Here is a 26,457-nt window from a genome sequence, read left to right as displayed (position 1 = left end):
AATAATTACCAAAAAAAGCCAGAAGTAGAGTTGTGGCTCAAGTGGCAGAGAGCTAAGCTTTGAGTAGAAAAATTCGGGGACAGCACTCAGGCCCTAAGTTCAAGCTGCAGGATTACCCCCCCCCCAAAGAAAAAGAAAAAGAAAGAGAAAGGTGATTTATGAGAGATGAATCCCTCATGAATATATCAGTCATTCATGGATTACTGGTTTTTTAATGATTAAGGGTTTTTTCTCAAGTGGATCTGTTACAGGAGCCACTTTGGTCCAGTCTCTTGTTGGAGCCCCTCTTGGAAGGTGATGCTGTGTATCACTATGGGCTTCTGCAGTCCCCATTAACATAAAGATCCTCACCAATTGTAGACCTGTGAAACAGGATTTCAGACCCTATATGTCAAATAAAGAGACCACTGGAAGTAACCCTTCAGTACATTGTCAGCCATCTACAGCGGTTATCAGGGATACAGGAATTGGCCTCCGGTTAAATAGGGAGATAGAGGGCAAGAGGGTGTGTATAGTTAGTATACTCTCACCTCCTAGGCAGGTTCAGAGGTGGTCAGAGGTGATTTCAGGTAGTCTGACAGTCCATTGTTTTAGGATTTCTCAGGTGGGGCTTTGTTACAAAAAGAATAATTGAGCTGGTCACTAATGGCTCACTCTTATAATCCTAGCTACTTAGGAGGCTGAGATGTAAGGATAGGGTTCAAAGACAGCCCGGGGCAGAGAAATCTTTGAGACTTATCTCCAATGAACTAACAAAGAGCTGGATGGAGAAGAAGGGATGCCTCACCTTTGTTTGCTCCTAACTAAATAAGGAGTTAATGTGTCTTGGGGGGTGGGGGGAGTGAAAAAAAGCAGATTTTAAGCACCTTTTACACTGGGACCTTGCACCTCACATTCTCCCAAATTGTGAGCTGAATAAATCTTTATTTTTTTTAATATTTATTTTTTAAATTATACCCATGGAATTCAGTGATATCGAATCAATGAACACATTCCTGACAAATACCATCAAGTCATGCAGTGACTGAGTCAGGGGATGATGATGGGGTTGTAGCATCCTTGCGATGTGGGCATGCAGACATGATAATTCAGGAGACCGTGGTGTCTGTAAAGATCTGGGCACACCCCTGCCCCTTTGCCTCTATTCCCTTTCCACCTTTCTATATTTTGCCTCCTGATTAGTTTGATTTTGTTATTAGAAGTGTTTCTTGGTATGCCTTCTCATTTACTTATTGTTTGAACTTCTTCCAATTCCGTTCTAGGAAGAGGTCATTTTCATGAGCTATTTTCATATGTTTCTGTCATTATTATTTGCATTATGCTAGTTTGCATTTGGCTTACCACATTTGCAGAAGTATTTTGCATACTGTATATAATCTCAAAATGGTTTCATCTGGAAGGGTTAGTTTCTACTTTTTAAAGATGGATACATAGCTCTGGCCATCTGTTGAGCTTTAAGTAATTTTTCAGAGAAAAAGTTTGAAGTGGGATGAATAGATCAAAGCAGATAACTTTGCATTCTTATTAACTGCTCACAAGCTTAAGCCTTTCTTTTTTCATAAAAATAATGATGTTTGCCTTCTTGAGTAAGAGGGCAGATTAGATGCTTCTTTCATCTATCTCCAGGAAGTCAGGGAAACAAAAGAGACTATTTTGAAGAGAGGCAGAACATCAGGAATCACCAAAGAGTCCAGGACAGCAGAAAAGCACAGAGAAACAGATATGACTCCACAGAGGAACATGGGACATAGCCCATAGATCCACTCCTAGTTTCCTGGCCTGTAGAGAAGGTGGAGAGGGGAGAGGATGAAGAAAAGGAGGAGAAAGGAAGGAAAAGTCAGTCAGAAGTCAAGCTATGAAAGCAGACTGGCACACTAGCCACAGGATAAGCCCATAGTTCCAGTTGGCTGTGACTCCAGTGACAGGACCTGGTGTGGGAGTGACTCCTCTGTGGCAGGTCAGCACTGGATACCAAATCCATGTTGTCATATGCTTCTTCTCAGAAAACTAGCAAGGTCCCTTGGTCAGCGGCAGCCTATTCTGAGGATCTGAAAACAAGGAACAAACATAAATCAAGAAGCCTGTGGACACTCACCCACTACCAGAGGTCACCACAAAGGGAGCTGTGGAAACTTGTTAGTGTCTTGAGGGTCTTCAGGGTCATTGTCTCAATCTAACACAGCATTGATTGAGGGAGAGTCCTCAAGAAGATGGGTCAGCCATTGAAAGCTTCCTTACAGAAGCCAGACTAGTTGAATGTGAACATTTAACTCGCTCCTTCCACGAAGAATTCACTGGGCAGACAATTATGAGGCAAGAAAAGTCGGAGTTGATTTGAAAGTAATAGTGAGATGTCAGGGGACACAGTGGAAAAGCCGCGTAGCTCCCAATCTGAACTCTCAAATGGGACTGCCTTACTCCATGTGAGGTCTTAACCACCTGCTTCCCAGGCAAGGAGGAGAGCATAGACTCCTGGGTGTAAGAGAGGAAGAAGTAGGGTCCAGAAATCAGTAGTTCCATTGTAGGCTCAAGGGGGCCCACCTTAATAGTCCTTTTGGTGAATCTGGCTGTGCTGGCATCTGGTTGAGTCATGTGCCCCCTACCTCAAGGGGCAGTGGCGTTGCATTGTTGGTGCCTTTCATGATTCTCTCCAGAGGCCTCAGGGTCTTCGCTTTCTCAAAGCTGTTATCTCAAACCTGGTGCCAGTGACCCACACCTGTAATCCTAGCTACTCAGGAGGCTGAAATCTGAGGCTCACAGTTCAAAGTCAGCCCTGGCAGGAAAGTCAGTGAGACTCTTATCTCCTAAAAACTACCCAGAAAAAGCTGCTAGCCTTGAACAGAGAGGCTCAGGGACAGTGCCCAGGCCCAGAGTTCAAGCCCCAGGACAGGAAGAAAGGCAGGAAGGCAGAAAGGTAGGGAGGAAAGGAAGAAAGGAAGAAGGAAAGAAGGAAGGAAGGAAGGAAGGAAGGAAGGAAGGAAGGAAGGAAGGAAGGAAGGAAGGAAGGAAGGAAGGAAGGAAGGAAAGGAAGGAAGGAAAGAAGGAAGGAAGGAAGGAAGGAAGGAAGGAAGGAAGGAAGGAAGGAAGGAAGGAAGGAAGGAAGGAAGGAAGGGAAGGGAAGGGAAGGGAAGGGAAGGAAAGGGAGGGAGGGAGGGAAAAAAAGAAAGCTGCTATTTCAACTTTCCTGGAGGCAGGGGTAGAGGCTCTCTGTAAAGCCTCTGCTTTCCCAAGGTCTTTTTTTGAGGAGGAGGTAGAGGTTCCCAGCTGTCTCCCCTTCCCCCAGACTCACCAGGAAGAGGTCAGGGTGTCATGTCCTTCCCTATACTTCCCTACACGTTTTCAACCTGTGATTTGCTGCTGAGTGGAAGTGAGAGCTGGAAGGCTAGGTTCCATTTCTCCTGCATCCTTCCTCCTGTGGGAGTGGTTTGCTGTTGGGAAAGATTTGAAAGCCCTAGAATTGGTAGAGAGAGGGCTGAGTTCATTTGATCTCCTTCCTTCCTGCATCCCAGTACAGACCTTTTTGCTCTGTTTTCTTTCTACATTCTCCAACACACTCATGTGACACTCCCTAGTCTTGGACTTTTGCCACACACACCTCTCCCCCCAAGTCTACAAACTGAGCAGCCTGTATAGCAAGTGGGTAGCTGCCAGATCCACAAGTCACAAAGCTCACGGAAACCAGCAGCAGCATATAAGGGAACATATAATGCAACATATAAGGGAAGCTTCTAAAGTAAATGCAGTCCCAAAGCTGACAACTGACCCTTGACCCTGCCCAGCCCTCAGCACTCACCTAACACCTAAACTGCTTCCACCTCTCTAAGTGGCCCCAAGCTGTGCCTGTGCTGGAATAGGTCTTTCCAGTGGATTATCACAAATGTACTACTCCCTCCTCCTTTTCTTTCTCCTTGAGTATGCCTAATATTTGGCCTTTCAAGGTTTTTAATGATGACGATCCTGTGCAACAGACCAGAGAGATCTATCAGGTTCCAGAACAGAGTGGTTCCCCCACAGTGTTACCCAAATCAAAGACTCTACAGCCCACAGATGTACCTATGCCACATCTCTTCTATGTAGAGGTGTCAACCATGTAGATGTAAATGTTTGGGAAAAACCCAGGACCAAAGCCACTAGGGCAAATTCTGTTCCTTAAGCCAGGCACAACTGCTAGAACTAGAAACAAAGCTGGTGACTCTGATACTCGCTCACCTACTCTGTCCACCTGGCCACATGTGTGCTTATCTGCCATTTTCCTGGTTAAGGATGGCTTCCCTGGTTTTCAAAATGCATGGGAAGCCAACTATGGGGCACAAGCATCCTCACCCTTGGGGAAATGGAGGCAGGATGATTGTGAGGTCAGCCAGGATTATATAGTGAGTCCCTCTGTCTCTCTCGGTCTCTCTCATTCACACACACACACACACACACACACACACACCCCTGGTGAACAATGGATGCTTAGTGATTTCTTTTGTGACCATTGTTAAGGTAGCAGTGGACACTCTGCAGGCTCTTCCCATTGAGACAATTTCTCAGGATCACAATGGAGCAAGTATATTCACTGAAGTGTGGCCCACAAAAAGTCACAGAATACTGCTTAGTACAGGGTATGCTCCAAAAACAAAGGCAACAAAGCAGAACAAGACCCATCCCTGACCTACAGAATTGGCTTCTAGCCCCAAGGGTAGGCCAGCTCGGGATAGAGGCTGACAGGTTGACCCCAGGTACTTAAGGAGCAGAATAGAGTTCTGGTGAGGGAAAGGAATCCACGTTTTGCAGAGGCTGGATCAAATGTGAACTAGTGTGTGGGAAAGACAGGGCTGAAGGGGAAGGGGAAGAAAGTGCCTCAGAAGGCAGAAGTGGATGCAGAAGTGGATCATGGTGGGAGTGCTGGCTTCATTTGGATGTGAAGGAGGAAGCAGGCAAAGGGGCCAAGTGTAAGCCAAGCTCAGAGAGACAAATGGCAAACGTTTTTGTTCATAAGCAGAAGCTAGATCTAAAAATACACTGGGACAGGATAAATTATACAAGACTTTAGACACCTATACACAGTGAGTATGACCAAAAGAGTTACTCTTAGGAGAGAAACACAGAAGCACAGTGCCTATGTGCCACTGATATATGAAATAATATATTCTGAAATGAACTCCAAGAGATAGAAACAAGGAGTTTTTTTCTTTGTTGTTGTCACTGGTTTCCTTTCTGTCTGATTTTTTCAATTGGCTGTCTTTTGGATGCACCGGACTTGAAGAAAAAAGGATGAGCAAGGACAGCAGTGGTGTTCACTGCATACTATTGAAAGTGAACAATACAATTTGTGGGTGGAGACAGGAGGGAAAGGATGACACTGGATGAAAGGAAATGTATTCATTATTTGACATATGTACCTCTAATCCTTCTGTACATCACCTTTACAATAACAACAAACTTTCTATAAAGGGGAACCAAGTGAGAAGATTAACAGAGGCTGTTGGATTCCCAGTAGCTCAGACTTCCTGAGCTATATGTCTTAGCTTTTTCCTGATGCCCACAGCACTCCTCAATCTAGAGCCTATTATCAGTAAGCCTACTATTCCCAAATCAGTCTTAAATATTTTTTTCCTGTACAGAAAGTTGTGTATTCTAGATTGGCACAGTAGCTGCTTGAAAACAACAAGGCAGGGTATCTTCACTGGTTCCTGGATCATGTGCCTTTGTCTTTGTTTCTTTTTATGGCTTTGAACACTTTATTTCAGTGCCATCCACCTAGCAAAACTCAAGCATCAGGGCTGGGAAGGTGGCTCAGTGGTAGAGCGCTTGCCTTGCATGCCTGAGGCCCTGGGTTCAATTCCTCAGCACCATGTAAGCAAAAAGAAAAAAGCCAGAAGTGGCGCTATGGCTCAAGTGGTAGAGCGCTAGCCTTGAGCTGAAGAGCTGAGGGACAGTGCCCAGGCCCAGAGTTCAGGCCCCACGACCAGAAACCCCCCCACAAAAAAAAAGACTCAAACATCAAAGGAATGGGAACCAATAGTCCAAAGCAAAATGTACAGGATTCATTTCAAATACAGCTGTAAATGACATTCACATTTCATTGATTTTTTTTTCTTTCATTTCTTTCTGGTCTATCTAAAATATTCCTATGAAAGTAAAAAAAAAAGAACTAAAGTTAATTTGAATGTATTTTAGTAAAAGACTTTGCTATATTGAATAAAGTGTTCCCAATCTTGTGGGCTTCAATGAGTAATCTAGTCATCCTGAAGTTTTATGAGTATCCATGTAAGACAAATTTCTAGAAATAAAATCACAAAAGACAAAGACCCTAGAAACGAGAGAAATTATTCAAAGGTAAATACATTTATATGTGAACACGCACAACTAAACTGTTCTTGCCCATAGAGGCCGTATGCAGTTAGATACTCGCTGGCTGTATGTAGTCACTTCCCTCATCTCTTAGGCAATAGTTTGTGCTCTTATACTTTTTTATCTTTGCTAACATAGTGAAAGTATGTGTTATAATTCTAACTGCTGTGCTTCCTACTGTGCATGGCAGAAGATCTGTGCACACTTGTTTTAAAATTTTTGCCATTGCTTATTGATTCATGGAAGCATTTCACATAGAGGACATCTTGTTTAATGTCAGTTATGTTTTCAGGATTATAATTAATTGTATGACTTTGCTTCTAGGGATTTTTATGAGGTTGAAATATTTTCACAAATTAAAATATATCTGACTTTTGTGTGTGTGCCAGTCCTGGGGCTTGAACTCGAGGCCTAAGCACTGTCTTTGAGCTTTTTTGCTCATGGCTAGTGCTCTACCAATTGAGCCATAGCTCCACTTCCAGCCTTTTGAGTTTATTGGGGATAAAAAAAAAACCTCATGAACTTTTCTGTCTGGGCTAGCATCAAACTACAATCCTCAGTAGTAGCTAAAGGTACAGGCATAAGCCACCAGTGCTCAGCTCTATTTTCTATAGCTAGCAAGGATTGGTATGATCAGTGATTTGATAAATTTCCATAATTTTTGTAATACTTTTATTATTTAATACTTTACATTTATCTTTTAGTGCATTTATAACATCCTGCTGTAAGGTATGGTGTACAACTCAAACCTCTTTTCTAAATGCCTATATCACAAGTATACTCAATAAGCCATATTTTCTTCCCTCTGACTCAAAATGAAGCAACTAGCCAGGTGCCAGTGCATCATCCCTGTAATCTTAGCTACTTAGGAAGCTATGATCTGAGAATTGATGTTCGAAGCCAGCCTGGGCAGAAAAGTTTGCGAGACTCTTATCTCTCATTAACCAGAAAATGTCAGAATTAGAGGTATGGTTCAAGTGATAGAGTACTAACTTTGAGCAAAAAAGGGAGAAACCCTGAAATCAAGCCCTAATACTGGCACACACACACACACACACACACACACACACACACACACACACACACACACACACACACACACACACACACACACACCAAACCAAACCAAAAAAAAGAATTATCAATAGTAGATCTACTGTGATTTAAGTGGAATGCATAATCAAATATTTGAGGTATAGTTTTCCTATATAGAGTTGTATTTTCTCTGCAAAGTTAAAAAAATCTTCCTCACCTATTCCAAGTATTCAAATTCACCCTTGCTCTGAACAATATAACAATCTTTTTATTTTCCCCATCTTATAGACAGAAATTGAGCCAGTGAGAAATTATGATACTTCCTCAAGGTCACATAACAATGTAAACTACTACTTTGACATGCAGCCTTTTACAGTTTAAAGAAACATGAGATGATACCCCTATTGTGGTATTATGTGAAGATCAGTGAATCAGCCCATAACTAGCAATTAGTATTCATTTAAAGATCACAGCTTCATTTTTTCCACAACCATATATTTCTATACCAAACACTGAGACCATCATGGTCTTATAAAAGTAAAGGTTTCAATCTGTGTATTCTGTGCCTTGTTTTTACCTAAAATATGAACAGTGACAGAACCTACTTAAAAATATTGTCTTAGGGCTGAGAGTGTGGTTCAATGGTGGAGCATTTGCACAGTATGCTCAAAGCCCCAAGTTCAATTCCAGGAACACACACACACACACACACACACACACACACACACAATTGATTGTTCTTTGTATATTTCTTGTTCATTGAATATCTACCCAGAGGTCTGTCTGGCTCTTGTAGTTCTAGCTGGGGATCTACATGTCTGCCTAGCCATGGGTCTATCCTGAAAGTTTTGTCAAGCTAGGATTCAGTGTGACTGGAATCCATTTTGCAGTGAGATTTCAAAGACTCATCAATCTACCTGCCACCTGGAGTTACCAAGCTTGAGATCTGTGTAGCAGGCTGCAGGTATGTCTGCCAAGCGAAGTCTGTGTCCTTGCAGCTCAAAGACTGAGTCTATATGAACAACTTATCTGGGACACTTGGGGTCCACTACCCTATCTGTCTGGAGTCTGTCTAGCTGGAAGTCTATCTATCTGTCCCAACTAGTTTGGGATCTAGATGGCCAATCAGCTTGGGATCTAACTCTGGCTGGACATTAGCTCACTGTCTGTCTAAAGGTCCATTGATCAAATAGGGAATCTATCAGAAGGTCTCAAGTATACCTACCTAGCTGCTCACAGGGAGTCTGTCTGAAAGATCTGATGATATGTAATATCTATCCAGCTGGGAGATGATCCGGATACTGGAGGATCTCTAGGCTTGGGAGGTTTCTCTATCTCAGTACCTGTCCATCTATCTAGCCAGTTGACTACCTGGCTATTTACCATCCTGCCCAGCTGTGTGCCCAGCAACAGCAAAATCTATTGCTACAAATGTGGGTCCTGCCTAGGCGGAGAACCATGTGTGTCTACTTGGGAGTCTGGCAGGCTGGCTGAGATGTTTGTGCCCTTAGCATTCTGAGGGGGTTAGATTTATCCAGATAGGAGTTCATTTGGCTAGTTAGGAGTGTAGATCTATTAGTCTTCCCATTTGGGATGTTGGATAGGGTCTCTTTAGCTGAAACACCTGCCTAGCCCTCTGGGTTCTATTTATATCTGCCTGGAACGCTTTCCAGCTAGAAGTCCATCTGGCTGTCTAGCTAGAAGAGGAGTCTGACTGGGGAACTCTAGTGTTCTCTCTGGCTGGGAGTGGTATGTCAGGCTGTTGGTTGGTCTGTCTCTCTGGCTGAGACAGTACCCCATGTTTCCAGTTGTAAGGTGAGGCTATTTGTGGGAGTGAACAATGTGCATTCCTGGTGTGCTTTTTAAAATTTGCTCAGGGCACCTGAATAGCCAGACTTCTACAATCATGGAAGCAGAACCCTTCTTTTTTATACCCTGAGAAACTTTTATTTTGATGTAGGTCCAGTGGTCTCATTATTGCTCAGCAGAATGGGGGCTACAGCAGAACAAGTACCCATGTAGGCAACAGGTCAGCATAGGTGCAGCACTCATACTCGGGTCCACTCGGCAGGGGGGTCCCGCGGCCCCTTCGGCCTTCCGATGCGCAAGTTGAAGCCTGGGTGGAGGAAGGGTGCTGTTGGGTCTCACAAAGAAGCTGAGTCATGATGTGGTAGACAACTTGCAAAGGCCATTGCCTTTCGATGTCCTCTGATCCACGGTGACCACATCCATGGGCTTCTGAGCGCCCAAGCCCACTCCCTACCCTAAGCTTTGCGCTCCCTAGGTTTACTCAAAGTATGGGCTCAGCCACCCAGCTCTGTGTGAAACTTACCTAGCCCTCCAGTCTGAGCTCCATCTGTCACCTCCTCATAGGCATCAGATCGAGCAGGGTTTTCCTTATCAGGAACTGCAGACAGAAGACACACAGAGATCTCACACACACACACACACACACACACACACACACACACACACACTTTCCACAGTCTTCAGACTCCACCTCAAACAGCACACACACACACACACACACACACACACACACACACACACACACACACACACACACACACACACACACACACACACACACACACACACACTTTCCACAGTCTTCAGACTCCACCTCAAACAGCTGCTGAGCCCAGGAGTGGGAGATAGTAAGAGGCTTTGTGTCGTGGATCTGGACATGTCAGGGGCATTGCCTTGGGGTAAGGCTTAGACAAACAGGTTGGCATTGTAGGCCCTCACCACCCTCTGTGGTTTGGCCTGGGGGAGCTGAAGGAGCAGCAGCCCCAGGGGTGTGTGTGACTAAGAAAGCCAGGAAATGAGCCTTGGAGGCGTGGCCAGGCTGAGGCGGTGGGGCCAGGTCCCCGGGTAGCTTGGGCTCACAGGAGTCCATCAGGAAGGAGTCTCAAGGAGGAAGGGCAGGGGTGGGAGGTGGAGGAGGGAAGATGCCAGCCCTTCCCAGCCCAGCGCTGGGCAGGCCTCGACTTACCACGGCCAGGCGGTGGCCCCAGCGAATCCTCCACCGGCGCCGCAGCCCGCTGGGCGCGGGGTGTCACCTGGCTGTAGACCGGGGTCTCTCCCTTGCCTGGAGCCTGCAGCGAGCCCGGCCCGGCGCCCACGGGAGGCCCGCGCTTTTGCACAGCGGCGTAGTACACCTCGGCCATGGTGGGGAGGGTCGGGGCCCCGGGCGCGGAGATGCTCCTGGGAGGGAAGGCGGGGAGGGGAGCCCGGCGGGGAGGAAGTGAGAGGGCCCAGAGCAGCCCGGGAGGCGGGGGGGTGGGGTGTGCTCGGCCTGAGCCGCGGCTTCCTTCCTGCCCAGGGCGCGGGGAAGCACCGGGGGTCTCCGGGGCGCGCGGCGGCCGCGCGCCTCTCTCCGCGGACTCATGCTCTCAGGTGCATCGGAAGGACCGAGGCCCGCGGGGTGGGAAGGCGGGAAGCGCACTCCTGCTGGGGGTGGTCACTGCTGCAGGGGCATTTCTGAATGGGAGGCGGGCGGGGACGGCGAAGGCCTTCCATGGAGGGCAGCTTTGAGGACGAAGGGTGAAGCCGGCGCCCAGGAGGGCCCGCTGTGGCCAAAGCACCTAACGCTAGGTGTGAACTGCGCGACGTGAGGTGCCCGGAGAAGTGGGGACCCCGGGACGGGCGTCTCCACTCGGGGAGCGGCTCAAAGCCTGAGAGGCACAGGGAGAGGCAGGGAGAGCCAGGCCGTACCTGAGGACCCCGCCGGGCGGGCGCGGCTTGGCCAAGATGGCCGGGGAGGGCCGTAGGGAAAGGGCGTCGTCATACAGGGGGGCGCAGTTCTGGTGGGAGACGGGGAGACCGAAACTGCAGGTAAGCCTGAGAAGCCGTCCCAGGGCGCTGGAGCCGCGGCGGCCCCCAGAGCCACTGCTGGCTCTCAGGAGTGAGTGCGCGCGCACGCGCGTGGAGGGGAGAATGGGAAGGGGCCGCCGCACCTCCTTGGAGTGCGGGTGGTGGGAGCTGGTGCGCTGGAGTGCCGCGTGGAAGAGCTGAGCCACGGTGTGGTGCAAGAACCGATATTGCTCCTGCGGAGGCAAGGGTGTCCGGAGGGTAGCTGGGGAGAGGGCAGCTGGGGGAAGCGCGGAGCCCCCCCCCCCCCCCCCGCGTCCGCGGGGCGGGGAAGATGCTGCACACCTCGGTCTGCACCGCTGATGGACGCTGCTTCCTCATCTCCAGGACCACTTGGAAGAGGCTGAAGCCGGGCGGGACTCTCTGGGGCAGACAGAGGCGCTTGTGAGCAGCCTCATGGGCAAGAGCTACACCGCGCACACCTACCACCTCATCATACCTGGGTCAGGAGCAGCTGCCGCACGTAATCCACCGTGCACAGGACGCCGGTCCTCCCGCAGCCCGCACTAATGAGGGAGAACCAGGGCGCGCTCTGTCAGGGTCTGCCCACACCCTGGCCTCCTCACTGGCTCACCCATCTCCTCCTCACTCATCCCTTTGGACAAGGTCTACACGTGTTGCCTAGGCTGATCTTGAACTTGCGATACTTTTGCCCCTGTTAGCCCAATAAACTCTCTTCCCATGGCTTAGCACACTCCTTCCCCTTTCCATAGCTTAGCATGCTCCTTTCTTAGGCAACACTAGGCCCATGTAGTAAAGACAGTAAATAATCAGCCTCCAACCCCCTCCTTTTCCTTGAGATGGCACTCCTCTGGGGCAGCTACCACCATATAAACAGAAAGATCCTCTCAGAGTGACCTGATTCAGGTCTGGGCAGCTGCAGTCCCTTATCTACTACTTGGCAGCAGCCATAAATGATGAAGCCCCTGGTCCACAGGTCCACAGCAGGGTCTCCATCTCCTAGCCCCTTCTAGCCTCAGTAGGTTATAGGTCACCTCAGACAATAGCTGGCACTTCTCTCTTGTGAGAGAGGGTCTTGCTGGTCCCTTTACTGGCAATAAATCTTTTCCTTGTTCTTTGTACCTGGATGTCCATGTGGTTTTCTGGCGAAGTCTAATATATTCTTAACAGTCCTTGAGTGACAAGTGCTGAGATCACAGGCTTGTACTACCACAACCACAGTGCCACAAACCCTTTTAAATGGGGGCATTTGTAGTTGGTGTGAGATCCCTGCAGGGTCTCTTGGTATGCAGAATGCCCAGACTATCGGTCAAAGGAACACCATATTTATTGTTGAGCATCTGTTGTATGTTTACTGGAGAAAGCAGTCAGTGCTTTAAAAATGCTAACAATTTCAGTCATGTAGCAAAATTAAATGGGCACTCAGAAGTCAAGACTAGATGCAAGCCCAGTTTTCCCCTCCTAACCTCTCTCCATCATCCCTGTTCCTTCTAGAGCCTCTCCAGGTTTCCTAAAGCCCCTTCTCTAAACCTGCAGTGGACACAGAGCGGTCCAGGGTCAGATCCTTGCAGGCAGCGGGCTTCCTCCACCATGGTGAGCATGTGGTCAGGATTGTTAGGAACTCCACGGTCTGGCCAGGACATATACTGCAACTGGTGCACCAAACGAGATTCCTGGTGCAGAGGAGCAAAGAATAGAAAAGAAATGCTTTCACTGAGCTCCTCCTGCATTTTAGGCCCAACTCTAAGCATTGTCCTTAAAATCCACTAGATATGGCTGAGAATGCAGCTTGGTGGTGCTACATGCTAGGGCTTGTTAGCACATGGGGGACTCTGGATTTGATCCAGGGGGTGGGAATCTACTGCATTCATGTCCATTTTACATAGCAACAAAACAGAGGAAGAAATAGTTCTCTCCAAGCAAAAGCCCTTTCAGTACCTTCTGGAATGTGACTTGGAGAGTCCTGAGAATGATGTCTGCATTCAGCTGTGTTTCCTTTGTCTGAGTACATGGGGCAAGTTGGAAAAGAAAGGAAATTAAGGAGAAGGGGGAACAAATGATATCAAAAAACACATTTATAGAAAAGAAAAGGCCAGTTGCCGGTGGCTCACACCTGTAATCCTAGCTCTGCAGGAAGCTGAGATGTGAGGTTCACAATTCAAAGCCAGCCCAGGCAGGAAAGTCTGTGAGACTCTTTATCTCTAATAAACCACTGGAAGTAGAGCTGTGGCTCAAGTGGTAGAGCACAGATGAAGAACTGAGGGACAGTGCCCAAGCCCAGAGTTCAAGTCCCATGACCAACAAAAAAAATTAAAAAAGAAAAGAAAAATGTTTTTTCTTTTGAGCCAGGGACTCCTTGTGTAGCTTAGGTAGCCTTCAGCTTTTGCCTCTATCTTCCCAGTGCTTAGATTACAGTCATACACCACCATGCCTGGCAGGGGAAAAGCATTCTTGATCAAAAATCAAATACTAAAAACATTTTTTAAAAGTTCATTTGGCCAGCAACCCAGGTTCACACCTTTAATCCTAGCTACTCAGGATGTTGACACTTGGAAGATTGAGGTTTGAAGCCAGCCTAGGCAAAAAAAAAAAAAGATGTGATACTCTCTCCAGCTAGCTACTCTACTCCAGCTAACCAGCAAAATGCTGAACTGGAGGCATGGCTGAAGAAATAGAGCACCAGCTGCAAGCAAGCGAGAGTGTGCAGCCCCGAGTTCAAGCCTCGGAATCAGCAATAAACAAACAAATCAGAAATAAATATTAATTTGACTTAAATATCTCCCAAACTTTTCATTTATCAGATAGGGACTACTATATAAACTGAAACAAGACCATTTACAGCGAAAACAAGAGTTCCTTGTTTTCAAATAAAATGGTTTCATTGTACTTATTGACCATCAAGTACATGTATGACAAGAGGTTTCCTCAAGTTCTTTGGAACTGTACAAAATAGGAGTTTAATACTATGACGATAATTGCTCAAACCAAAATAAAAGTGCTAGGAAAGCCGGACGCCAGTGGCTCGTGCCTGTAATCCTAGCTACTCAGGAGGCTGAGATCTGAGGATCGTGGCTCAAAGCCAGTGTGGGCAGCAAAGTCCATGAGACTCTTATCTCCAATAAACCACCAGAAAATCAGAAGTGGTGCTGTGGCTCAAGTGGTAGAGCGCTAGCCTTGAGCTGAAGAGCTGAGGGACAGCGCCCAAGCCCAGAGTTCAAGCCCCACCACCGACCCCAAAAAAAAAAAAAGTGCTAGGACTGGAGTGCAGCTCAGTGGTAGAGTGCATCCCTTGAGGTTTTGAGTTCTACCCCAGCACCCAAAACAAAAGCAACCAAATCAAACAACAACAAGAAAAACATGGATAGCAATATTTAATAGTATTATTGCATTCTGACTATTTGCATGATACTACCCAGGCATTCTCTGAGTTTCCCACAGTGTGAGGGAACTGAGGGAAAATGGTTCATCCTTCCAGTCCCAGCCCAAAGGCTATCCACTGTGGGCATCTCCATTAGAGTCTGTAGCTTTGATGACCCTGTAGGTTGCTGTTCCCATCTTTGACCCACTCACCAGGGTGATGCAGAAAAGCCCAGTCTGCAGTGACTCCTGCTTGTGGGCCCAATAACGCTCACACTTCTTCTACAGAATAAAGGAAAAAAAGAGCAGGGAATAAGGAGAAGATCACCTTCAGAGTTATGATCCAATATACCCCAGGTGCTATTGGGAAAGGCACAGAGAACTGTTGCTGTAACAGAGGCCAGCTGCCCAGTGTCACACTAAACACAGGCAATGTCCATGGAGGCAAGCTGTTGAACATGCAGTACGAAGACAGTCCAGGATATCTTCCGACTGAGGGCAGCCAAAAAGCTGGGCAAAGTGCATGAGCCACTATTTTCTAACACTGACTCACGCAGTGCAGGTCTGTAGTCACTAAACAGACTACCTGGTTTATAGCCTGGAGGTGCCACCAGGCTGCAAGATGTGAGAAGCTTAATAATTCCACTGAGATGAACAGGCACAGATCATGGCTGAGGGAGGTTGTTCAGCTAGAATTTGCAGGGCACAGGAGTGTCCTGGAAAGAAAGGGCTATGCAAACAAAAGTCAAAAAAGAAAAGAGAGTGGCTGGGAATGTGGCTCCGTGGTAGAATGCTTGCTCAGCATGCATGAAGCCCTGGGTTTCATTCCTCAGTACCACATAAACAGAAAAAGCCAGAAGTGGCACTGTGGCTCAAGTGGTAGAGTGCTAGCCTTGAGCAAAAGAAGCCCAGAGACAGTACCCAGGCCCTGAGTTCAAGCCCCAGCACTGGCAAAAAAAGAAAAGAGAAAAAGCTAACAGTTGTCAGGCACTGGGTGGTTCATGCCTGTAAATCTAGCTCACACCTGGAAATCTAGCTACTCAGAAAACTGAGCTCTGAGAATGGGAGTCAGAAGCCAGCTTGGGAAGGAATATCTATGAGAATCTCATCATTAATTAACCATCAAAAAGCTGGAAGTGAAGGCATGTCTCAAGTGATAGAGTGCAGCCTTGAGTGGAAAAAGCCAAGGAGAGTGCAAGGCTGTGAGGTCAAACACCTGTAGCAGCACGCACACACGCGCGCATGCACACACACACACACACACACACACACACACACACACACACACACACACACACACACACACACACATACACACAACCAGCTCCAGAAATATGCTAGAGGTCTTCTCCCCTAACCTTTTTTGTCTGAATAATTTGAGTATATATAGCAAGAAATTCCATGAGACAAATGCAAAATTAACTACCCATGAAAGAATAATAACTAAAGATCTGCAGGAAGACTATTTTCTTGAGTTGACAATGGAACAAAATGTTTTACATTCCGTCCAGCCAGAGAAGACTTATTTGATAAGAGCTATTCCACAGGGATTTCAGAAGTATTATACATGAATGTAGAGCTAAATTAATTATACAATAATTCTACTCTTGATTTGTCATAAATGAGCATAAAAGTGGCTGGGGGGCATAGCTCGATGGTAGCACTTACTTAGTATGAGTGAGGTCCTGGTTTGCACTACAAAAAGGCAGTGAGGGAAGAAGAAAGAAAAAAGAAAAATTCTAAATGATCAATAGAATCCAGCTTAGATGTGTAAAATTTAAATAACAATCATTCAAAAGAAATTTCCTTAGCAAAGTAGAAAAAAGGCGTTAGTAGAAAAATCAGTTAATAGAAAAGGAATAAGAAAGCTGTGGCTTATGCCTGTAATCATAGCTACTCAGGAGGCTGAGATCTGAGAATCACAGTTTGAAAACAGCCTGGGAAGAAAAAAAAAGTCCCCATGAGACTCTTATCTCCAATTAACCACTCAAAAGCAGGAAATAGAGCGGTGGCTCTACTTCTAGTGGTAGAGCACTAGCCTAGAGCAAAAGAGCTCAGGAACAGAGCTCAAGCTCTAAGTTCAAGCCCCACAGCCAACAAAGTGGGGCAAGGGGAAAAGACTGGAAAGATTCAACAGAGAATCAGTTTTTCTGTGCAGTTATAATAAGTAGTCTATGTATACTTGAAGTCCAGATTGAAGAGAAAGAAAAAGGAGAACAGAAATTATATTTGAATAAATAATAGGTAAAAATGTCTTCAAATCTGATGAAACTATGAACCAAGAAAATCAATGGATCACAGAGAAAATACACATAAATATAGCTATATTGAGATCTATCATGACCATATTGCTGAGAATTTTAAATTTAAATTTAAAAATACCTTAAAATTTAAAAAAACCTTAAAAGCAACGAAAAGAGGAGCTATCAAGAAAAGAATGACAGGTTTTGTTTTTCAGAAAATCCACAAACCAGAAGTTAATGGTGTGACATATTAAAAATGTTGAAAACAGGGCTGGGATACTGGCTTAGTGGTATAGTGCCTGCCTAGCATTCATGAAATCCTGGGTTCGAATCCTCAGCATCACATAAACAGAAAATTCTGGAAATGCACTGTGGCTCAAGTGGTAAGAGTGCTAGCCTTGAGCAAAAGAAGCTCAAGGACAGTGCCTAGGCCCTGAGTTTAAGCCCCAGGACCAGCAAAAAAAACAAAAAACAAAAAAAGCTCCAAACAAAACAAAAAACCTTTACAGACAAAAGCTAAACAGATTTATTAACAAGCAAGCCTATGGGGAGAATAAGCTCTTAATACAAAAGAAAAATGATACAAATGGAATAAAAATATATACAAAATAAGGAAGAGCTAGGTATGTTACTAGATGTGAAAGAAATCTCTCTGATCTTTTTTATCATTGGTAAAAGATAACCTCATAAATTTTACCAAACAAAAAGAATGAATACTCTAGTGAAAAATAAAAATTAAAGAGAACATTACCTGATACCAAAATCACAGCAAGACATTACAAGAAAACCAGTCTCATGAATATTGACATAAACATTCTCAACAAAATACTAGCAAAGTATTCTTCATTATAACCAAAATTAAGGTCAATGTATGAAAAATCCATCAAAATCACTTACCATATTAATAGACTACAAAATAAAAGTTCATGATCACCTGAATAGGTGAAGATATTTCATGATAAGAATATGAGGGGAATAAAGAATTTGAGATCCCTCAATAACTATTCCTTAATATCTACAAAAACCCCAAAGATAACATAATTAATTTTAATGGAAAAAGTCTGAAGCACAGGAAAGAGACAAATAACACTTAGTTCATTTCCAACTTTGTACTCAGAGTTGTAGCCAGTACAATTAGGAAAAAAAAGATAGAAATTGAGAGAGAGTAATTAAGAGTTATGGAGAAAGGACTAGAGGAGATGGGGGAGGAAGGGCAGGCACCCAGACTGGAAAGGAAAGAACAAAACTATTTGGTTTGTAGATGACTTGATTTTCTTCTATAGAGAAAACTCTAAGAATGTGCACCAGACACACAAATACAGAAAACTAATAAAAATTCAGCAAGATTGCAGGATACAAGATCAAGGAATAGAAATAAGTTTGGGGCTGGGCACTGATGGCTGAGATCTGAGGATGGTGGTTCAAAGCCAGCTCAGGCAGGAAAGTCCGTGAGACTCTTGTCTCCAATAAACCACCAGAAAACCGGAAATGGTGTTGTGGCTCAAGTGGTAGAGTGCTAGCCTTGAGCTGAAGAGCTAAGGGACAGCGCCCAGGCCCAGAGTTCAAGCCCCATGACCAATAAAAAATAAACAAATAAATTTGGTATATTTATGCCATGAAAATTATTTCATTTCTAATAAGATAAAAAAAAGCTACATCAAAAAAGTAAAAAATACACAGAGTCACCATAGTGGATTTGGTGATTTAAATCTTAATCCTAGCTACTGGGTAAGCTCAAATTGGGAGGATAGTTTGAGACCAGCTCTGGCCAAAAGCTCATAAGACTCTATCTTAACCAATACACAAAGCTCGGCAGGGCATACACCTGAATTTAAACCCAACTGCTGCCAAAAAAAAAAAGTATAAAATACATAGAAATACATGTAACAAAAGGGCAAAACATTCATAGTAAGTACTACAAAGCATTACTAAAATTAGGGAGGATCCAGTTAAATGGACTTGAAGATACTATTGTTTAGTTGTCAGTACTCTCTAATTTGACCTACAAGTGCATTGTGGTCCTTATGAGAATTTTAGCAGGTATTTTGAATATATTGCCAATTGGTCTTAAAATGGAAATGCAACTGCATTATGGGTACTTAAGACCACTGCTTAGGTATATGGTTCACTAGGTGAACATGGGAGTTCAGCATATAGTCATACTCATGCATATGATTTATTACAGTGAAAGGATTCAGAATAAAACTGGCAAAAGAAAAGGTTTGTAAAGTCTGTAGGCAACAAAGCACAAGCTTCCATTGGAATCACACAAGGGAATGCATTAGGGATTCAGTGGCCTGGATTTTTATTAGACATTTGCATCATAACGTCATCTATCCTAACATGTACCAAAATTTGAGACTCCCAGAACAAGATCAAGTACTGAGCATGTACCATATTGCACACATAGACACACTCAGGTGTTCATCTAAGAGTCAGTCTTACATGAAGGCCTTTCTAAGCATGAACACTATGTCTTCCTTGTTAACAGGGACATAGCCAGAACAATCTTTTAGAAAGGACATAATTTAGATGTTTCATGCTTCCTGATTTCAAAATTTACTACAAAGATATGATCAAAACTGTGTCATAATAAGCACAATGAGACCTATAGGTCAATGAATGAAATTGGTTCAGAAACAATCATTTTTTGTCAAATAATCTCCAGAAGGATGTCAAGATCTTGAATAAAGCATAATATTCAACGGATGGTCTGTAAACTACTGGATATCCATGTGAAAAATGATTTAGATCTCTGTTTCTGTCTCATACTATAAACAAAAATTACCTAAAAACCAGAGAAGTAAATGTAAGAGATCAAAGTACAAAACATCTAGAAGAAAGTATACAAGTAAATCGTTATGCTTTGGTTAGACAATGATTTCTTAGATGAAAAGTCAAAACTACAATCAAATTATACATTGGAATCATCAAAGTTTAAATCATGTTTGTGTTTCAAAAGATAGTGATCAAGGAAGGGAAGTTATAGTCCATGGACAGCAAAGATACTTGTCAATCACATACTGATAAAAGACTTGATTCCAGAACTCTTCCAACTCAAAAATACAGACAACTCCAATAGCCCAACAGTGGCCAAATGATCTGAATAGATGTTTGTCTGAAGAAGATACACCAATGGACAAATGAGCTCTTAAAAACTCATTCCACCATTGCTGGACACTGGTGACTCATGACTATAATCCTAGCTATTCAAGAGGCTGGTTCAAAGCCAGCCCTGGTCAAGAAAGTCTATGAGCTGCTTATCTCTTATAAACTATCAAAAAAAAAGGTTGGGAGTGGAGTGTTGCTCAAGTGGTAGATCTTCAAGCTTAAGCCCAAGAAGCTTAGGGACAGCACTCAGGCCCTTAGTTCAAGTCCCAAGACTGGCGCAAAAAACAACAAACAAACAAAAATCAAAAACATAATTAATGGTTTTCCTAATGAGCAAGACAGAAGTATAAATTAGTAAGTGCTGGTGAGCATGTGGAGAAATTACAACCCTATGCATTGCTGATAAGAATGTAAAATGGTACAGCCATTGTGGAAAATAAACAATTAAGCATAGAATTACCATATATCTAGCAATTCTACTCTAGGTGTAAACAGAGACTTAAACAGATACCTCTACATCAATGTATATAAGCAGCATTATTCACAATAGTCAAATGATAGAAACAACTCAATGTCTACCAACTAATTAATGGGTAAACAAATGATATACTTACATACAATGAATCATTTTTCAGTTTTAAAAGTAATGAAATTCTGGCTGCGCTCTAGTGGCTCACACCTGTAATCCTAGCTATTCACGAGGCCGAGGTCTAAGGAATGTGGTTCAAAGCCACTCAGGCGGAAAAATTTGTAAGGCTTTTATCTCAAATTAACCACCAAAACAAAACAAAAACCAGAAGTAGAGCCATGGATCAAGTGGTAGAGTACTAGCCTTGAGCACAAAAGCTTTGGGACAGCACCCAGACAGTGAGTTCAAGCCCCAGGACCAGCACAACAACAACAACAACAAACAACAAAAAGACTGAAATTCTGCTATATCTTATAACTTGGCTGAACCTTGAAAACATTACACTAAGTAAAAGAAACCAAAGACGGGCTGGGAAGGTGGCTCAGTGGTAGAGCGCTTGTCTTGCATGCCTGAGGCCCTGGGTTCTATTCCTCAGCACCACATAAGCAAAAAGAAAAAAGCCGGAAGTGGTGCTGTGGCTCAAGTGGTAGAGTGCTAGCCTTGAGCTGAAGAGCTGAAGGTCAGCACCAGGCCCAGAGTTCAGGCCCCATGACCGGACCCCCCCCCCAAAAAAAAAAGAAACCAAAGACAAAAGGACAAAGAAAATTAATAAAGACAGAAAAAATAGAGATGACTAAGATCTGGGGGAGGGAATGAGGAAAAATTGTTTAATGAATGCAGAGTTTATGTTTGGAGAGTTCTGAAAATGGATACTGTGATATTGTATAACAATGAGAATGTATTACTGCTACTGAATTATATACTTAGATTATTAAAAAGCAATTTTTGTGTGAGGTTCAAGTGGGGGGGGGTACTAGGGTTTGAACTCAAGGCCTTGAGCTTGTTCAGCTGATGCTCTAACACTTCTAGCCTTATGATTTACTGGTTATTTTCTAGATAAAGTCTCAAGAACTTTTCTACAAGAGCTAGCCTTGAATTCTGATCCTTGCTCTCTTAGCTTCATAAGTAGTTTGAACTAAAAGGTGAGCCAAAAGGCAACTTTTATATTATATGTAATTTTAGAAGAGTCTCAGTAAGAAACCACTTCTATATTAATAAAAAAAAAAACTACAGAATTGCAAATGATGGGAATACAGAGGCTGGGGTTGTCATGCATTGTTGTGAGAATGTAACATTTTGTAGCTGCATGGAAAACAGCTGGTCACTTCCTCAAAATATTAAAAATAGAGTTCTCATGTGACCTAGCAATTCCACTGCTTGGTATACTCTCAAGAGAAATGAAAGCAAATATCCACATAAAGCCTTATGTGTGAATGCTTCAGTAGCATGTTTCATAACAGCTTTAAAAAAGTGGAAATAATCTTAATTCAATAAACTGCTTAATGGAGAATTAAAATGTGGAAGACACATTCAATGGGATAGTATTACATAAGAGTAAATCAAGTATTGATAAATGTTACAATATTTTCATGAATTCTCAAAATACATTAAGAAGCCAGTTTTTACAAAAATACATGTATCATATGATTTCATTTATATAAGATACCCAGAGTAGACAAATCTAAAGAGATCAAAAGTAGAGTAGGTATCACCTAGGGTTGTAATCTAAACTCTCTGGTGGGAATGGTTGTATAACTCAGAGTATGCTAAAAACAATTGAATTGGACCCTTCAAATGGATCCATTGCTTGTATTTTGTTTTTCTGAAACAGTGTCTTACTGAGTTGGCCAGGCTGGTCCCATGATTCTTCCACCTCAGCTTCCCTAGTACCTGGGATTTTGAGTGTGCACCACCTCTCAATAAAGCTGCTTCAAAAAGAAAATTGAGGGCTGGGAAGGTGGCTCAGTGGTAGAGCGCTTGTCTTGCATGCCTGAGGCCCTGGGTTCAATTCATCAGCACCACATAAGCAAAAAGAAAAAAAGCCGGAAGTGGCGCTGTGGCTCAAGTGGTAGAGCGCTAGCCTTGAGCTGAAGAGCTGAGGGACAGTGCCCAGGCCTAGAGTTCAGGCCCCATGACCAGACCACCCCTCCCCCCCACAAAAAAAGAGAAGAAAAGAAAATTGAAAGCAAAAGTTGTAAGCTATGGAATACACTAATAATATAGAGCCTATTTTATCTTAAAATTATCTAGTGCCTTAGAAGACAGTAAGAAGTATAAATAAAAATGGAAAAGTAGGGCAAGGAAAGGAGAACAGGATGCTGGAGAGCAAAGTTACTGTGCAAGTAAGTGTAGGAAGATGGCACAAAGGAAGACAGGCCTGGGGCTGGGAAGGTGGCTCAGTGGTAGAGTGCTTGCCTTGCATGCATGAGGCCCTGGGTTTGATTCCTCAGTACCACATAAGCAAAAAGAAAAAAGCCAGAAGTGGCGCTGTGGCTCAAGTGGTAGAGTGCTAGCCTTGAGCTGAAGAGCTGAGGGACAGCGCCCAGGCCCAAAGTTCAGGCCCCACGTCCAGACACCCCCCACAAAAAAAAGAAAGACAGGCCTGAGGAGAGGATAAAAAGGTCTCAGGCAGAACCCTTCCTGGTATCTCTGAGAAATAGCAGAGGCCAGCATAGGGAGAGGGGAATGAGAATGAAGGGGAGAGATATATAAAGAGATCAGAGCCATGTGGCTGAAACTAGTGGGTACAGAGCGTTAGCTATATCGTGCTGCACAGCGGAGAAATTCAGGAGGAGGGCTGCCAACACGGTAGGAATAAGCTCCATGAGCAAATGGAAAAAGATGGAGCAAGATTAGAATTAGTGGCTTTCCACAGAGCCACAGTGAAGTAACCCTGAGGTCCTAGGATCAGGAAGGCCCTAACAGGATTCCTTCTCCCCCACTCCCAGCATGGGTCTGGCATTCCCACACATACCCGTCCATTCTCTGTCTCTCGACAAGCCATCAGGATCACCTGGGCAAGGGGCGAAGAGGAGATACGGATTGGGAGAAGCAGAGAAGAGGCACTAAAACCCTCACCCATGTTCCCAGTCCTCAGAACTAACCTTGACATCAAACTCCCAGACAAGGCGCCAGAAGTCTAGCAGGGTGTGGGGTAGGGGTCCTTGAGTGGCAATATAGGCCCGGCCACCATCTGCGCCCTAGACACGGCCCATCCGCTCATGAAGTTCCGCGGGACGCCCTGCCACCTCCAGCCCGCCCTTCCCCGGAACACCGGCCTGCCTGGATGAAGTTGGCGTTGATGTAGTCACCCAGCCCCTCTTCTTGGAGCAAGGAGAGAATCACTCGAGTCTGGTCGTCTGCCAGGGAGGAGAGATGGAAGAGTGCCGGGCACCTGGCTCTGGATGCCTCAGGGGTCCTCCGCAGGCCTACCTGGGCTGCCCGAGCCCTGTCTGCCAGGTGGGGGAGGCAGGGCACCCCCAGCCCAGACCAGCAGGTTGGCGGCTCGTGCTCCCCAGGAAGCCCCGACTTACACGGCACCACGTCCTTGTAGCGGTTCTTCTTTGCATTTTCACACCGACTGCCGGCCTCCGTGGAGCGCAAGCCCTGAGTCCTCCAGGCAGCAGAGCGGGCCAGGAGGTCCTGGCGGGTGGTACCGGGAACCGATCAAGAAGGCAGAACAGAGGAAGCAAGTAGCCAAGTGAGAAGCCCTGGGACACCGAGGCATTCAGAGAACACGGGCAAAGAGCCCCAAGAGAAACGAGTGTAGACCCTCCCCCCCCCCCCCCCCCCCCGTGGCTTAGGACCTATGTAATAATAAGACGGTAAAATAACACCAGCCAAGAGAGCACTCCCTACACCAGGCCCCGCAATTCTCAAAAGGTCCCTATAAAGTAGGTCCTGCTTCTGATATCCTTATTGTGCAAATGAGAAAGCTGAAGCACACACGGCCAAGTGACTGGCCAAGGGTCCATCGAAAGGGGTCACAATGAAGGCTGAACATAGACCTGTTAGCTCCTGCACACTCAATCTGTATTACAGTGTTGTAAGCAATAACTGCAATAAAATATATTTGTAATATGTAATCTGTTGAAACAATATATGGCAATACACATGAATGTACAACAAGGCATTCAGCATATTCTTTATATTGGAAGACACTATTGGTACTTTGTTACTGGTGATTAAAATTGATGATTAGTGTATTAACATCATCATCAGTTATTCATAATCACAATGATAATAAATAACACCTATTAAGCCACTTTACATTCCTCAGGTTACTTAAGCCCCTAAAGACACCCTCCTGTAGTGGTTACTACTACTGATATTTGTGTGAGTGTGTGTGTGCCAGTACTGGGGGCTTGGACTCACAGTCTTTTTGTTTTTGTTTTTGTTTTCTCAAGGCAGGCTCTCTACCACTTGAGCCACACTCCAGTGTCAGCTTTTTATTGGTAGTTAATTGGAGATAAAAGTCTCTCATAGACTTCATGCTGGCTTGGAACTGCCATCCTCAGATCTAGGTTTCCGAAGTACCTGGGATAACAGGCGTCAGCCCAGGGCACCAGCACTATTGGTGTTTCTATTACAGATGAGAAACAAAAGTCTCTAGCAAGCAGGATGGTTCGGGAGCAGAAGGTGCCCTCACCCCACAGAGGACCATACAACTTGACCATAAACCGCATGAACATTGTGTGTTTCCATTTATGTAAATTTTCCTATTTATAAAATATATTTTAGGTTGATGATCCATCTCAGATGTATTTGTGTAGCATATGTGTTACACATTGTATATTCACTTGGGAAGTGAGGCTGAATTTGTTCTTCGTTTATTCTATTTATGTTTGTTGTACTGTTGTTTTATGAAGTTATGTTTGTTGTGTAAATTGTGATTTAAAGTAATAATTTTATGACTTCACAATAAATATTACACATTCCTAAATTTGGCATGTGTGCTTACATATTTGGAACATGTTACTAATATGTGAAGTATTTCATTGCTTGTAGTGTCATACCTAAGGCACTGCATGAGTACTCATCAAACTTGATTTGCACTAGTACGGTAACGTCTGGAGTCTTTCTAAGTAAAGTACCCCAAGATGAGGGCTTTTACCTACTATTCTCGAGATAGTTTGGTCACTCATATCCCCATTTCAACAAAGGACTGAGACCAGAGGGGCCAGGTAACCCTCCCAGGGCCACAGCCCTGAAGAGCCGGCCGCAGATTCGAATTGCCGGCCCGGAGCCTTGCCCCAGCTCTTCCCTCTGCTCCCGTTTCTCTCTTGCCTGGGGTCACTGGTCAACCCGCTAAGGAGCGGCCTGAGCAAGGGACTTCCCAAGCAGGGGTGCCGCCGCCGACTCCGGGGCACCTGCCCCGCCCTGCCCTAAAGAAAGATCGTTCTGGAAGGGGAACAGAACAAGGAGACACGAGCAGGCCGGCCTCGGACTTCGGCCTCTGGAGACCTGCAAGCGGAGGTGAAGAACACGACAACAGCTACGGAGGTGCTGGGACGGGGAAAGCCAGAACCCCCGGGGCGGGAAGACGGCCCGGGGCACCCAGAGAAAGAGCAGAGCCTGCGAGCTGCACAGAGGGACAGACGTCCGGACTGTCCGGCGTGAAGCGCCGAAGGCTCGGTAAGACTGTCCACACTAGCCCACTCACGCTGAACTCGCCGGCAAGGACTGCCTCTTCCCGGCCACGCCGCGCCTCCAGCTGCTCCAGGTAGCTCCGTACAGCGTCCACGCTGCGGCTCATGGCGCCTCCAGCTTGGAAGTCCGGCCCGGGCAAGGGTCTCCGCGTTTTCACCCTGAGGCAACACTTAAGGAGGCAGAGGCCGGCGAAGGGACGCCCCCTTCTTCCAGGAAGCCAATGGGAGTGGGCAAGGGCAGGGCTGGGCGGGCCCCTCGGCCAATGGCATTCGGCTCTTTCCCCGCCCCGCCCAACCCGGCAGTCCCGGGCAGGAAAGCAATGGTGCGTTGGGAGAGGTAAGGGAGTCCCCACCCGGCCCTTCCCTTTCTCTTCCCGCCACGCCCACAGGTTAAGTACACGGAGCTGCACGCTCATTCCTT

At 45.2% G+C, this 26,457-nt stretch overlaps 1 protein-coding gene and 1 long non-coding RNA gene across 4 annotated transcripts; one reads left to right on the top strand and one right to left on the bottom strand.

Annotated features, from left to right (window-relative positions):
- Positions 1–374: 374 nt before the first annotated feature.
- Ptpn18 (protein tyrosine phosphatase non-receptor type 18) lies at positions 375–26,222 on the bottom strand. 3 transcript variants are annotated; one of them, XM_069989462.1, is made up of 15 exons: positions 26,051–26,222; positions 23,922–24,030; positions 23,671–23,747; positions 23,493–23,588; positions 23,363–23,401; positions 14,779–14,847; positions 13,147–13,209; positions 12,739–12,881; positions 11,687–11,753; positions 11,533–11,610; positions 11,334–11,423; positions 11,092–11,180; positions 10,370–10,581; positions 9,707–9,781; positions 375–2,048 (listed from the first exon to the last, which is right to left on the bottom strand). In XM_069989462.1, the coding sequence occupies exons 1-15, from the start codon at positions 26,141–26,143 to the stop codon at positions 2,008–2,010; spliced, it is 1,341 nt and encodes a 446-aa protein (XP_069845563.1). In that variant the 5' UTR covers positions 26,144–26,222; the 3' UTR covers positions 375–2,007. The 3 variants fall into 3 exon arrangements, with proteins under 3 accessions (XP_069845563.1, XP_069845561.1, XP_069845564.1); XM_069989460.1 differs by lacking the exon at positions 375–2,048 and adding an exon at positions 9,296–9,490 and having other exon boundaries at positions 26,051–26,219; XM_069989463.1 differs by lacking the exons at positions 375–2,048; positions 13,147–13,209 and adding an exon at positions 9,296–9,490 and having other exon boundaries at positions 26,051–26,219.
- LOC138804930 (uncharacterized) lies at positions 10,715–12,329 on the top strand. Its single transcript, XR_011365384.1, has 2 exons — positions 10,715–10,801; positions 11,575–12,329. It is a non-coding gene; the product is annotated as an uncharacterized lncRNA (long non-coding RNA).
- Positions 26,223–26,457: the final 235 nt, after the last annotated feature.

Source organism: Dipodomys merriami, unplaced genomic scaffold, assembly GCF_024711535.1.
Source record: "Dipodomys merriami isolate MVZ:Mamm:240054 unplaced genomic scaffold, mDipMer1.0.p SCAF_38, whole genome shotgun sequence".
Lineage (NCBI taxonomy): Eukaryota > Metazoa > Chordata > Mammalia > Rodentia > Heteromyidae > Dipodomys > Dipodomys merriami.
The sequence above is the reverse complement of the archived record's forward strand: the minus strand, read 5'-3'. Positions and strand labels throughout refer to the sequence as shown.

Excerpts from the sequence above, each read along its gene's own strand:
- Ptpn18 (XM_069989460.1), bottom strand. The coding sequence starts at position 26,143 with ATGAGCCGCAGCGTGGACGCTGTACGGAGCTACCTGGAGCAGCTGGAG. Across the intron at positions 13,210-14,778 it reads GGCTTTTCTGCATCACCCTG|ACAAAGGAAACACAGCTGAA; the intron begins GTGAGTGGGTCA and ends CCATGTACTCAG. Across the intron at positions 9,491-9,706 it reads AGCTCAGACTGGAGGGCTAG|GCTTCAACTTGCGCATCGGA; the intron begins GTAAGTTTCACA and ends TCCTCCACCCAG.